Source organism: Coregonus lavaretus, assembly GCF_964263955.1.
Source record: "Coregonus lavaretus genome assembly, chromosome: 18".
NCBI lineage: Eukaryota > Metazoa > Chordata > Actinopteri > Salmoniformes > Salmonidae > Coregonus > Coregonus lavaretus.
Window position 1 is genome coordinate 28,983,944 of NC_140005.1, and position 15,648 is coordinate 28,999,591.

Genomic DNA, 15,648 nt, shown 5'->3' on the forward strand with positions numbered 1-15,648 from the left:
TTCAGCAGGACAATAACCTAAAACACAAGGCCAAATCTACACTGGAGTTGCTTACCAAGAAGACAGTGAATGTTCCTGAGGGGCTGAGTTATAGTTTTGACTTAGATCTACTTGGAAAAACTATAGCAAGACCTGAAAATGGTTGTCTAACAATGATCAACAACCAATTTGACAGAGCTTGAAGATTTTTTAAAAAGAATAATGGGCAAATGTTGCACAATCCAAGTGTGTAAAGCCCATAGAGACTTACCCAGAAAGACTCACAACTGTAATTGCTTACACAGGTGCTTCTACAAAGTATTGACTCGGGTGTGAATACTTCTGTAAATGAGATTTCTGTATTTCATTTTCAATAAATAAAAAATTCAAAATGGTGTTGTTATTATGTGTAGTAGATTGGTGAGAAAAAAATCATTTAAATCCATTATGAATTCAGACTGTACCACAACGAAATGTGGAATAAGTCAAGGGGCATGAATACTTCCTGAAGACACACACGCTCAAACTGTGAACTGCAATGTTACTGTTTACTTCATCTGTTGCATGCCAGCCAGTCTTTGATATAGATATAGACACGTACACACACACAAGCTCTGAGCTGATATGTAGTTGTTTATGCCATCTGTTGCAGCTCAGCTAGTCTCTCATCCAGTGTGTTGTGAAGAAGCGCTAGGTTAGAGGCTATGGTGTTATGACAGATACCGTGTTTGTGTTATTACAACTAGCTCATTGTTTAGTGACTGCTGCTAAACACACACTGTGTGGTATCAGAGGAGCTGTTGCTCATCACACTGCAGAAATATTTAGTGCGTGTATGTGTGCACTGAGTCGACCACACACCCCTCCTCTTGTTTGGAGAGGGTTGGGGGGTGTTGGGGTCCTGAGACATGAGATTATCAATGTTCCACCTCACATGTGCGCCGCTGTTTATCATTGTTCCCCCTCTCGCTCTTTCTCTCTGCCTCTTTCTATCTCTACCTCTTCATCACATCATCTTTTGACTGAGTTTGCCTCAAATTCTTTGAACTGTGCTTTAGGGTGAGTTAATGTGGTTTGTGTGAGGTCTGTAGTTGAAAGACTCCTAACTGCTATCTGTAAACCAGGACAATGGCACATCTCTTGGGGTCAGGGTTGGGTTAGCCAAGATGCTAGGCTATGTTTTATTTTTGTGATTTTAAGCTGAACTCTCACAACCCCCTTGACTCTTGGGCTGCCCTTCGCAGTCTCTCTCCCCGTCTTTCTCTCACTATATTTCTGTCTTTCCCCCATCTTTCGTTCTTTCTCTCTCTCACCCCACCGCTCACCATCTTCCTCTCCATGGGGACTCTGGGTTGGGTTAGTGTTAGGCTACACTGTGTTTTGGGGATTGTGACAACTCCTTGACTCTCTCCTCCCTCTCCCCCTCATCTCCCTCTCTCTCTTCCCCTCTCCCCTTTTCTCTCTCTTTCTCCAGATATCCGTCATCCAGAGGAGGCATCTCTACTGCGTAAGCCCCGTGACCCCAAGAAGAAGAAGAAAAAGCTGGAGGAGGCTGAGGAGGAGGCTCTGGAGCTGGAGGGGCCACTACTCACCCCTGGATCAGGTAGTAAGTTCCACTCATTTACCTCAAACTCACAAAGTCCCGCCTCGCAGGCCTACCTTGAACCCCATCTCCAAGAGCCTTCTGGAGAATTCTGTTAACACTTCCACTCCTGGCATGTCCAAGGTGCAATAACTTCTTCACAGTCCAATAACAGGTTGAATAGCAGGTTCCTCTGGCTTCCATGGAGCATATATCTACCCTTCTATCAATATCCACCAATAGCGTTTTAAAAACAAGTCGAGACAGTGCCAAAACACTAATATTTTTTGTATGTGCCCAAATAAGAATGTGAGTGAGGAGCAGCGGTATGATATGATTTGCAGACTCTGGGCTCCGTACTCCTTGGCAGGGAATGGTTGGGATTCCTTGCATAGTTGGTCACCATACCATTTAAAACCCAAACCAGGCTGCAGAGCTTGAGCTATACCAGCCCCTCTTCCTCCCGCCTGCTAGCCCTGTCAAGAAATTAGCTACAGTGATGTGAGGAAGGAGGAGGAACACATGGGGCCGTGCTGTGGTATCTATGCAGTGTTAGTTAGCATTAGCAACGTTGGCTAAGGCATTGTGAATGGGCCTCATTGTCCTAAAGACCCAGCCCTGCCCTACCCTGTAGCTACTTGGCCCGGCATCACACACACACAGCCTATAGGCTCAAGGAGGGGGTGCGAAGGGGACAGAAGGAGTTGGGTGAGAGTAGTGAGTGAGAGAGAGAGGGGCAGGAAAGGGAAAAAGGGGAGAGTGTGAGAAGAGAACTCCAGGAGGAGAAGGGCCTCTGACTCTTGGCTCTCTCTCCAATGTTATGACAATTATACGCTTGTTGGTTCCCATTGCCATTTGACTCCATGTGTGATCCTGGGAAATAGTATTTGTGACTCTTTCTGATTATTAGAACAAAGGCAGAGTTTCCCTAGTTCCATGAGTTACACCCTTATGTATGACTGTTATTGCTCCAATTACATCCACACTCTTTACCCCCTTTTTCTCCCCAATTTCGTGATATCCAATTGATAGTTAGTCTTGTCCCATCGCTGTAACTCCCGTACGGACTCGGGAGAGGCGATGGTCGAGAGCCATGCGTCCTCCAAAACACGACCCCGCCAAGCCGCACTGCTTCGTGATACACCGCTCGCTTAAACCCGGAAGCCAGCTGCACCAATGTGTCGGAGAAAACACTGTACAGCTGGCGACCGAAGTCAGAGTGCATGCGCCCGGCTGCAAAACAAGGAGTCGCTAGAGCACGATGGGACAAGGACATCCCAGCCGGCCAAACCCTCCCCTAACCCGGACGACGCTGGGCCAATTGTGCCCCGCCTAATGGGTTTCCCGGTCGTGGCCGACTGCGACACAGCCCGGGATCGAACATGGATCTGTAGTGACGCCTCTAGCACTGCCATGCAGTGCCTTAGACCGCTGCAGCACTCAGGAGGCCCCCACACTCTGTTATCCTATTGAGCTGTTGGCCAGGGGTTTCTAAAATGAATTAGGCCAAGTCATATCACTTTAGGATAGAAAAGACACTTGTGCACAAAGAAAGAATGTGCAGAAGTTGCACACACACACACACACCTCCTCCCCCAGTTCACATGGTAGGAGTGAGTGAGTATTTAATGTGCAGTGTTTCACGGCCAAGCTGCTGGGAGTTATTCCTGATGTTGTGTTGCCTCCCATCTGGGGAAGGGCTGGGGCCGCCCGCACCACACCGCCTGATGGGGAATCACAAGGGCCTATGATGCATTCTGCACAGCAGTCCATACACACACATGCACATACACATACATACACACACGCACACGGATGCACACACACGGATTGGTAGTTGTCCAATTACATCCACACTCTTTACCCCCTTTTTCTCCCCAATTTCGTGATATCCAATTGATAGTTAGTCTTGTCCCATCGCTGTAACTCCCGTACGGACTCGGGAGAGGTGAAGGTCGAGAGCCTTGCGTCCTCCGAAACACAACTCCGCCAAGCCGCACTGCTTCTTGACACAATGCACGCTTAACCCGGAAGCCAGCCGCACCAATGTGTTGTCGGAAACACCGTACACCTGGCGACCGTGTCAGCGTGCATGCGCCCGGCCCGCCACTGGAGTCGCTACAGCGCGATGGGACAAGGACATCCCAGCCGGGCAACCATCCCCTAACCCGGACGACCAGGATCTGTAGTAACGCAGCTTGCACTGCGATGCAGTGTCTTAGACCGCTGCGCCACTCGGGAGGCCCTAGAATCAGTATTTTCTGAGTCTAAAACCACAACCCACTTTCACCCACATGTCTACATGTCACTGGGAAATCCCAGATCCCCTACCCACATTCCATTAAGAGAAACATCCATGTCGTTACTATGGAATAGCCCATATTACTAACTGTAGCCTACGACTCAGAACTAGGACCATGGCCCTGTCTACTCCTTCAGTGCCATGGGGTCTGCTACTCTGCTGAACTGTTCCTCTCAGATAATTATCTCTATGGGATTCTCATGGTGGAAAGTTGATATGTCCATTACTTTAATTTCACTAGAACTGTTATGCAGTGCTGGGTCATTCCAACCAACACAATGCCTGGCTTTTCAATTAGTAACAAATTATATTGGATCCTGATGAATGGGTGGATGGATGGGAACTGACCAGAGTTTGTCATGCCACGTTCCTTTTCCCTCCGCTGAGAGGGCAAAGTGACTCATCTAATCTTGGGTTGGTTAGGTTGGCACACTGGCACAGCCCTTCCCTGGTTCTCATTCTCGTCTATTTTCTTTTTTTAAAACTCTACTACCTCCTTTTCCTCCTTGTCTTTTTAATATCTCTTTAATCTGTCCTCTGTTTTTTGTTTTGTTTTTCTCTGCTTTCCTTCCTTCCCTCCCTCTTTCTCATTTTCCACTCCAGCCTCTGAGATCATTTACATCGGGCCGGTCAAAGGTAAGGTTTCTCCTGGTCTTCTGTCCTCCCTCTCTCTGCACTGCTTCCTCTCCCCTTTCTCGCTGCCTCCCCATTCCCTTACCCACTCACCCCTCAGCTGGATTGATGTTCTGGTCACCTGACAAGGCTGTATCCAAAGGAAGCCAGCTGCTGCCCTTGTCACTTGAGGAAATCTGCTAACGCAGGTCACGTGATAGGCTTTGCCCCACTCCAACAGGACCAAGCTCGCTCCTGTCTGTTTTTGAAAAATATAAAAAAGCTTTGCTCACTATGCATTTGTTTTGCTGGAAAGCTCAGCTGTTCACATTTTGCTCAACAGATACCCTAAAGCAGGGTTTCCCAAAGTCTGTCCTGGGGCCTCCCCTGGGTGCACATTTTAGTTTTTGCCCTAGCACTACACAGCTGATTAAAATAACCAACTCATCATCAAGCTTTGATTATTTGAATCAACTGTGTAGTGCTATGACAAAAACCAAAACGTGCACCCAGGGGGGGGGGGGGGGGGGGCAGGACCGACTTTGGGAAACCCTGCCCTAAAGAATCAATCAAAATGGAACAGAATAAATGGCTAGTAGGGGGATTCTATGTCTACAACCCATTCACCTAATTTCAGATGGACCACCGCCTCCATCCCAAACCCACACAGAAGCTATGTGAAGAAACAGAGACACTTTTATATGGTGATGAGCCCTCCTAGTTTACATCTAGGCAACAAAGTGCAGGGTGGTCTAGCCGTCCAGACCATACAGTGAAAGGGGATTAAGGATTAGGAAATGTTAACATAGTCAGTGCCTGTTTGCACTATCTCACTGAAAGTCAAAGGCAGGGAGTAAACACTTGGGCCTGCCTGACTGTTTTTCTTCTCTAGAGGAGATGGGGGTATACTGTTATCAGCTTTCTCTAGATGTTTGGGGTGTCTCCTGGGGCCATATGGGAGAGCACTACTCTAGCTGACCTTACTTTCCTCCCTCTCTTCTAGAAACCCTCCACAAACCCTTAGGGATGGGCTGTTGTGGCCTGGTCCCTGTTCTCATGACCTCTACTGTATTACACACACACACACACCATTTCCTGTGTGGATTTTGGTTTGGCCTGCCTGCTTTTTTAGTCAAGTGGGGACTGGTCAGTGTGTTTATGGAAGCATTTAGCTGCCGAAACTCAGCTGGAAAGGCAAATGGAACAATAATAAATCAAAATCATGTTTGCAATTCCTTTTCCTAAATGGGTATGCATTTTTTGACAAATTCTAATTGAAATGCAAAAAATATATAGCATTATCATTTTCATGATTGAGTATGCATAATATCTGCCAATTTGAAAAAGAAATAGCAAAGTGTGTTTGATATTTCATTTCCATGGTACTATCCAGTACAACACTGACACATTTAAAAATCTAATGTAAATGCTTAAATGATAAATAATTTGCCATTTCATTTCCTGTTAGCATGAATTGTTACAAAAATAAAAAAGAATTCTCAATTGACAATGCTGTTCCATACTCTGTGTGGTTGACTGTCAAAATTCAAATTATCAAATTCGATAAATCAATCCCAATTCTTTATTTTGCCATTTCTTTGCCTAATTTGCGTTTCGTTTTCGACTTGTTTTGATTGTCAATCCATCCATTTTATCATTGTGGGCGGGGTTTCGGTAACGTGAGGCGGACGAGGTTGCCTGTGCTTCCTGGTAACAGGGGAGGCTATATGGACACACGCCTGGTGGCCAAATTGATGACGTTTGTCGAGCAGAGACGAACGGGTTCAGTCAGTTCAGGCCAGGCAGACGTTTTGATGAGCCCTTCCCAGCTATCTAGTTTATGCTTGTGGCTAGAAACTTCAGCGAGAATTTGAAACTTGTCTGCCGAAGTTGGGACTTAGGAGTGTTTTTCATTTTAAAAGAATGTTAATTTCTCTACCATAAGCCGCCTCGAACGTCATTTTAGAGAATTTGGCAGTACGTCCAACCGGCCTCACAACCGCAGACCACGCGTAACCACGCCAGCCCAGGACCTCCTCTTCCGGCTTCTTCACCTGCAGGATTGTCTGAGACCAGCCACCCGGACAGCTGATGAAACTGAGGAGTATTTCTGTCTTAAATAAAGCCCTTTTGTGGGTAACAACTCATTCTGATGGGCTGGACCTGGCTCCCCAGTGGGTGGGCCCATGCCCTCCCAGGCCCACCCATGGCTGTGCCCCTTTCCAGTCATGTGAAATCCATAGAATAGGGCCTAATGAATTCATTTCAATTGACTGATTTCCTTATTTGAACTGTAACTCATTAAAATAGTTTAAATTGTTACATGTTGCGTTTTATATTTTTGTTTAGTATAGTTATTTTCCAGTGGCGATTTTAGCATGTAAATCTTGGTGGAGCTGTAAAGAAGACAACTCATTCACTCGTGGTGTATTCAACCTTTTCTGGCCCATGGCATGTGAATGTTTATCCTTTTAAGCTTGGAAAAGAGACCCTTAAACCCAGACTTGGACCACACACCCACTCCACTGAATAGCAGGCTAGTGATTGCTTTGCAACGCTTGCAGTTAGCCACTGATTCCTTCCAAACCACTCATTGTTGAATTTGCGATTTCCAACTTGTTGTGTAATGTTTATGTCCAATGGCCGATGAGCACCGATACGTTTTATCTATAATTTATCTTCATATGACAAGGATTGAAAAGGATTTGCCAGTAGATTGTCGACTTGATTCATGATGATGACTGCTTGTCTAGCTTGCTAACTAAGATGTTGAAAGTATGATGTTGACATGATCAGTCCAATCAAAGCTACGGTGATTTGACATTTTATCTGTGGCCAATGACCTTGAGCCTTCTTGGATGGGCACTTCTAATGTAACTCTATGGCAGCACCCAAGGGGCTTGAATTTTCGAGCTCTCCCCATAGATTTTGCGGTGATGTAGTGTCCCCATGAGTGACAGAACACAGAGCCAATCATGGCGCAACTAGAGAACATTACCAACCCCATACACTCCGTATTTTCCGCTGGCTGCCCCACCACCACAGAAAGCACTGAGCTGCCTTATTCAAGAAAGCAAAAAAGAGAATGTTTGTATGCGGCTTTATAAAAAAAAAAAAAAATGTTTTACATTGTTTGCAAACTGAAATGTGACACGTATTAATGCCAAAATAACATGCAAAACAGGCAACAAAAAATATATATAATTTATTTTTTAGCTAAACAGGTGGGGCTCTTCCCTGAATGACTGGTCTCCACTGTTTGTTTATATTCTTCTGTCACGTTAATCTCTAGCAACATCAATCCGTTGAACTGGTTGTTCCCATATAGAGTACTGATTTTCAAATCACTTGCTTGCCCTGCATGATTTCGTGAAAACTAGCCAACAGGGCGTAGTAATAACACTACAACACTAAATGTAGTAATGATGAATTGTCCCAGTGTCATTCTTACCTGAAACAAATTTCCAGTCTTTCAACCGGTATCTTCTTGTCTTTATCTACACAATAGCCATGATCATTTGTCCTCTGTATGGTGCTACCCCCGCCATGGGGAACTTTAATGAACTTCTGTTTGTACCACAGCACTGTAATGCAACGCACGATTTGAAAATATTGAACGCGTGCTGTATACAGAACGCACGGCAGCCTAGTGTGGCATCCTAAACATAGTGTTGCGAAGTGCTCCATTGGCAATGAATGACTTCAGCCGAACGCAAAGAGTTTGACGCAACTGGTGGATATGAAGCTTGAGGCACTACTGGCTAACGGTAGCTAGCTAGTCCACTGGCACTGGCTAGCTACCTTCACAACAAGACATCGTGGAACAGCTTTAGGTAAGTGGCTTTTTTGTCTTGTAATTTCACATTTGGAAGGTGCATTGAAACAATTAGCTGGATAACTAGCTAGCATGGTTATGTATTTTGTACCACAGATAGCTAGCAACCTATGATGCGCGAAAGTTACTCTAGAGGTAATCACTAATGGTATGTTGCTAGTCAAAAACAAGATAATTATCTGAAAGCATGTCATCAGACTATAGCTATATAGTAGTGTAACGTCACATGCACAATATAACATTTTGTTTAGATTTAGTTTATTTTTGGGGGGCCAGCTCTCTCTCTTTATGTCTGTCTGTGTCAGCATGTCTGTGTGTCCATCTGTCTGTTTAGGAGTTCCAGATTTGGCTGCAGGAGGGTGGGCGGCGTTTGCACCGGGTTAAAGTGATTGTTTTGAAAACCTGCCTGCCTCTCGTGCGTGAGCCTGGTGCCCCATTCAAAGCCCACGGCGATGTCGGCTCAAAACAAAGTGAGGTATGTCAAGAACTTGGAGTAATGATTTAGGATTCAGTGTTCACATGCAAAGTCTTGTTTACTCTTGGTAAAAAAAACGAATGTACTTTATCTGCTTCCCAAGTAAAACTAGTTGGAAAATTCTAACATATACTTTATGGAAAATACACGGTGTATATTTCTGAAGGAGGCTTTCGCCCATTCATGTCACAGGCCATAGCCTGGTGTACCCTGGTCCAGTTTAATTAAACTCCCTCAATATAAGAGCTACTCTATGGCATGGTAGTGTCCACAATAAAATAAAAATCGAATTGTAGTCCCATGATCCTCCCACACTGAGTTCTTATATGTGACATTTTGTTTATTGCAAGTCAAGCTTTCCTTTGCATGCCAGTAAATATTGTCAATGTAACTATTTAGTTATTATATCCCGAGAGGACTGTACCAGAGACTCAGTAAGGGGGCGGAGGATCTATGAAATGGACTGGAATTAGTCTGATTCTTATGTGTTCCTGTTGTCTGATTTGAAGGCTACAAAAGTTATTTTTTCGAAGAAAATCATTTTCTATATTAGCTCATTTGCCCCAGACCTGACAGTGTGCTTTTCAACTAAATATATTTTGTGTTCCAACCCTCAGGAAACTATGACGTCATTGCTGTGTACGGGCAACCCCAGCAGCTCCTCCAGCAGACACGCCCCCCTTCTGTCTGCTGACCAAGCTGCCCACCATCAGACAGGTAAGGGTGCTCTCCCATAAGAAGCAAGGGCTGGAGAGGCACCAAAATGGCTGAAAGATGCCTTGTCCCCCCCCCCCCTTTCTTCCAATGGTCTGCACTTGGCTATTTCCCTTCATGGACTAAAGATCAAGGGATTTGTACAATTGGTTTGTCTAGTTCAGTGTTCCTCTTTCTTGCCTAATGGGTAACAGTGTGAACATTGTCATCCCTACCTGTGCTGTAACACCTCATTGAACTACTCAATAAGACCACACTTGGGTAAATTGAGTGAATTAGTGATTGGTTGTGACAACTAGGCTTGAGCGGTATCCAGATTGTCATACCTTCATACCGACCTTGTGCCACACATATTACAATTGATTTAATAAATAAATAAATAGTTAACCGTATTGAAAAACCATCCCGTGGCTATTTCCAAATACCTCTATATACGGTATACAGTAATCCCTCGTTTATCGCGGGGGTTACGTTCCGAAAATGACCCGCGATAAGTGAAATCCGCGAAATAGAAAACTTTTTTTTTTTACAATTAGCAACTATTACATGTATACAAATACAGTGACTCACGTGTAGGCCGTTTCACTGCTCTTCAGACTGGGCCGCTGCATCCTGACTGCGCTCTGCAGTGTTCTCTTCTTCTGAAGCCCGCGGTGCAGGTGTGTTTGTTCGGGAGAAGAACATAGTGATAGGCAGCTGTTGTCGCTCTTTTTTCTTCTTTGCAAAAAGATCCTTGTACACCGACATGCCACCATCGATTACGTTGGAGAACTGTAATGAACGGCTCATCAAAGGGTCCCATTCCTCAGCTACTCGCTTAAGTTCAGTGGCCATTCGCACCATGGTTGCTAAGCGACCAAGCGTTAGTCCTTCCTCCTCATCTCTCGTGTCCTCTTCTCCCTCTTCTCTTTCATCGTCGCTTTGTGGCTTTGTCATTTCTGCCAGCTCTGCATCGGTCAGCGGCTGTGCGTCTCCATCAATCAGGGCGTTTATGTCATCCGGACTCATGTCATTAAAGCCGTCTCCTCCAATCTGTTTAGCCAGATTCACAGCTGTTTCTACGGCAGAGTGGTGGACCATAGCTTTTACCTTCCCTTAGCATGTCCAGAAGTTTAACTTTATCTGAGATAGGTAGCATCTTCCGCCGTTTGGGCCCATCCGCAGGTGCTTTTGTCGGTCCAGGCCGTTTCGTCGACATTATGGGTTTAGGAGATGTTCGAAATTACAAGATAATTTGGCCAACTTAATGTAAATTTGCCAAGCTGTTTTATGTACGTACACATAACTGCACGAGACGACAAAATGATAGCACAATTCGTAGCATGTTTTGATACAAGAAGCGGGAGTGAGTTTTTAGCGAATCAGAATGCAGAGCACAATGCACCAAAAAAAAAAAAATGCATTATGAAAATCCGCGAAATAGCGAATCCGCGATAAGTGAACCGCGAAGTGGCGAGGGATCACTGTACTGCCCAAGCCTAGTGAAAACATGCATTAAACCGGAGCATACAGTTATTGTGAACAATAAAACACTGTAGGATATGTGAATTGAATTGTGACTGGTGCACTTACAGTGCCTTCAGAAAGTATTCATATCCCTTGACTTAGTCCACATTTTGTTGTTACAGCCTGAAATCAAAATGGATTAAATAGATTTCTCTCACCCATCTACACACAATGCCCAATAATGACAAAGTGAAAACATGCTTTTAGAAATTTGTGCAAAGTTATTAAAAATGAAATACTGAAATGTGTCATTTACATAAGTTTTCACACCAGTGATTTCTCTGGAAAAATGTGTAGCAGTGGGGGGAAAAGGTCGCGGAGGGGTGTTGAAGGGTGGGGGTCCCTCCTATAATTTTTATGTAGAAGGACTGAGAAGCTCCTTTTTAAAAGGACATTGTACTCCAAAATGAATGAAAAATAAATGTATGTGGACACCATCTCAAATATAATTTCCACCTCCAGAATGAGCTCCAAAACAAAAAAATGTAATTAATATATTGGGCCATGTATATAGCCTATGCATGGTCCATATTATCAGGTATGCTATTAGCAATAAACATTATCACCTGTAGCCCAACTGATGCAGTAAAGTGCAAATAAATAGGCAACCCCATGCTTCAGCCTATCTGCATTTACCCTATTGGGCTAAACATTAGCCAGATCCCAAATGTGATCTTTGAACGAGTTATTATCTTATTGATTGATTCATTTTATGCCCCAAAAAACGTGCATAAACACAGTGAATATACTGTAGGCCTACATGTTAGGGTAACTTGGGGTAACTCGCCACCGGCGTAATATGCCCCCTGCCGGTACTTCTCACAGAAACCACTGCATGTCACCATTCCCCCCCCCAAAAAAACGTTCCCAGGTTGCCTCTACTCTTGCTCAACTAAAAATATGATATATCTCATCACAATTTAAGTCACTCCCAAAAAAGATTGAGGTGGAGTGGCGCTGTACCCCAAGTTACCCTACAATTGACCCTACATTTAGCTCCACTCACCCCTATGCGCTCACTGCTAATTGCAGAGCCGTAACGTGCTTAACCATGCCTCAGCTAAAAACTCAAGGCTGAAAATGGTGCACTTCGCACATATTTAGGAGTTGAGAAATAAATAAAGTAAGAATGGAAAGCTGGGATCCAGCTCTTTTTAACAAAGGCCATTAAAACTGATGTTTTTGCAATTGCAAGAATTGTTATGCATTGACTGCTTGTCAGAATGCATGTTTCAATCCCTATGGCACTCATAACTTGAAAGTGCCACGAGATAAATATCTTTCTCGTATACAGTGGCTTGCGAAAGTATTCACCCCCCTTGGCATTTTTCCTATTTTGTTGCCTTACAACCTGGAATTAAAATGGATTTTTGAGGGTTTGTATCATTTGATTTACACAACATGCTTACCACTTTGAAGATGCAAAATATTTTTTCTTATGAAACAAACAAGAAATAAGACAAAAAAAACAGAACACTTGAGCGTGCATAACTATTCACCCCCCCAAAGTCAATACTTTGTAGAGCCACCTTTTTCAGCAATTACAGTTGCAAGTCTCTTGGGGTATGTCTGTATAAGCTTGGCACATCTAGCCACTGGGATTTCTGCCCATTCTTCAAGGCAACACTGCTCCAGCTCCTTCAAGTTGGATGGGTTCCACTGGTGTACAGCAATCTTTAAGTCATACCAATTGGATTGAGGTCTGGGCTTTGACTAGGCTATTCCAAGACATTTAAATGTTTCCCCTTAAACCACTCGAGTGTTGCTTTAGCAATATGCTTAGGGTCATTGTCCTGCTGGAAGGTGAACCTCCATCCCAGTCTCAAATCTCTGGAAGACTGAAACAGGTTTCCCTCAAGAATATTCCTGTATTTAGCGCCATCCATCATTTCTTCAATTCTGACCAGTTTCCCAGTCCCTGCCGATGGAAAAACATCCCCACAGCATGATGCTGCCACCACCATGCTTCACTGTGGGGATGGTGTTCTCGGGGTGATGAGAGGTGTTGGGTTTGCGCCAGACATAGCGTTTTCCTTGATGTCCAAAAAGCTCAATTTTAGTCTCATCTGACCAGAGTACCTTCTTCCATATGTTTGGGGAGTCTCCCACATGCCTTTTGGCTTATTTTTTTCTTTAAGCAATGGCTTTTTTCTGGCCACTCTTCCATAAAGCCCAGTTCTGTGGAGTGTACGGCTTAAAGTGGTCCTATGGACAGATACTCCAATCTCCGCTGTGGAGCTTTGTCGTTTCTTCAGGGTTATCTTTGGTCTCTTTGTTGCCTCTCTGATTAATGCCCTACTTGCCTGGTCCGTGAGTTTTGGTGGGCGCCCTCTTTTGGCAGGTTTGTTGTGGTGCCATATTCTTTCAATTTTTTAATCATGGATTTAATGGTGCTCCGTGGGATGTTCAAAGTTTAAGATATTTTTTTATAACCCAACCCTGATCTGTACTTCTCCACAACTTTGTCCCTGACCTGTTTGGAGAGCTCCTTGGTCTTCATGGTGCCGCTTGTTTAGTGGTGTTGCAGACTCTGGGGCCTTTCAGAACAGGTGTGTATATATACTGAGATCATGTGACACTTAGATTGCACACAGGAGGACTTTATTTAACTAATTATGTGACTTCTGAAGGTAATTGGTTGCACCAGATCTTATTTAGGGGCTTCATAGCAAAGGGGGTGAATGCATATGCACGCACCACTTTTCCGTTATTTATTTTTTTGAATTTTTTGAAACAAGTTCTTTTTTAAATTTCACTTCAACAATTTGGACTATTTTGTGTATGTCCCATTACATGAAATCCAAATAAAAATCAATTTAAATTACAGGTTGTAATGCAACAAAATAGGAAAAACACCAAGGGGGGTGAATACTTTTGCAAGGCACTGTAGAACACAACAAGCCGACTAGGTAAATAGATAAACTACTCTACTATGGGGTTGTCAGACTTTTCTATTAATTACTTGTTTTGTTTGCAGAGGGAAGGAAAGTAAATGTGGAGTGTGCTATCATCTTCAAAGTGCGCCTCTTCAGAAATATTTTTCCATGTTCCATATTCTTTTTGCAAGGCGGCAATGATTTTGCCGTGTGCGGCACCACAGCAAAATGAGGGAAGTGGAAACACATTCACACCCCTGAGTCAATACATGTTAGAATCACCTTTGGCAGCGATTACAGCTGTGAGTATTGCTGGGTAAGTCTCTAAGAGCTTTGCACACCTGGATTGTATAATATTTGTACATTATCCTTCTTTGCGAGGCATACGAAAACCTCCCTGGTCTTTGTGGTTGAAATTCACTGCTCGACTGAGGGACCTTACAGATAATTGTATGTGTGGGGTACAGAGATGAGGTAGTCATTCAAGAATCATGTTGAACACTATTATTGCACACAGAGTGAGTCCATGCAACTTATTATGTGACTTGTTAAGCAAATATGTACTCCTGAACTTATTTAGGCTTGCCATAACAAACGGGTTGAATACTTATTGACCGAAGACATTTCAGCTTTTCATTTTTAATGAATGTTTAAAATTTTCAAAATACATAATTCCACTTTGACGTTATGGGGTATTGTGTGTAGGCCAGTGACAAACCATTTCAATTCAATCCATTTTAAATTCAGGCTGTAACGCAACAAAATGTGGAAAAAGTCAAGGGGTGTGAGTACTTTCTGAAGGCACTGTATCATGAGTTGTACATTGATAATCTGTGTTTTAGGTTTCCATCCATGCCAGCCTTTTTCCATAATTTGTGTTCCTTTTTCACAGGCGGTTCTGGCTGATGACCATAGCTGATAGAAACCGAGAAGGAATATCATCCCCAATGATACTACTAATATTTCTAACTGTACTGATGAGGAAGAGGAGGGCAGACTTATCCATTGTCACTGAACTGCTTGAAGTGTTCAGTCAAAATTACAGTTACCACTAGTCACATGTTCAGAAAGATGTTAGGCAAAAATAATAACAATACAGAACTGTTTTTGCTCTTCAATTCGCTTCTGCCAATCATATGTTCGAAACCATTATCAAGGAAACCTACAGTAGTTAATCTCTTTGCGTAGATAGTAACCTGTTTGTTGGACACCAGTGATTCTAAGAACAAGAATAACTGTTACCTGTAGGACAATGTCTCTATCACAGGTCACCAAGGGCACAGTAAGGTATATCCTTAATAAAATAATTTGTGATGTTTAATTGGGCATGCCTCTCATTTTCCAGTCGACATGGAACAACTCAATATGCATTATAGTCATACCTATGGCTTGCATAACCAACCATCTCCTGAGATTTGAAAGTTGGACTGTTCAGTCCCTGGCCGAGTCATACCAAAGACTGTAAAAATGGGACTTGTTTTGTCTCTGCTTGGCACTCAAGATAGATAGATAGATTGGGGGTAAGGCCATGTGAAAGACTAGTGTCCTGTCCAGGGGGTGTACTTGTACATCAAGCTGCCTCACACTACAGAAACAGGAGACAAGCTCCGGCTCCTATGAGCCGTTGTGGCTCGCACAAGCAAAGGCTTGTGCAAATCTACCCTCTTACTTACTGTAGCTTTAACAGTATTGAGTCAAGGAACAGCTTTACTGCCCAAGAAAATATGGTGTCACAGTACTGAAAGGCCAGAGCAGGCAGGTGGGCTT

General features: G+C 43.7%; 1 protein-coding gene across 2 annotated transcripts in view; it reads left to right on the top strand.

The window, feature by feature from the left end:
- Positions 1–15,648, top strand: part of LOC311145423 (fermitin family homolog 2-like) — a 100,142-nt gene that overhangs the window by 49,216 nt on the left and 35,278 nt on the right. The window contains exon 4 of one of the 2 annotated variants that reach the window (XM_084181659.1): positions 1,454–1,585. In XM_084181659.1, the coding sequence (XP_084037785.1) occupies positions 1,454–1,585 (132 nt within the window). The remainder of the gene's footprint in view (positions 1–1,453; positions 1,586–15,648) is intronic. The other variant, XM_084181660.1, reaches the window with a different exon arrangement.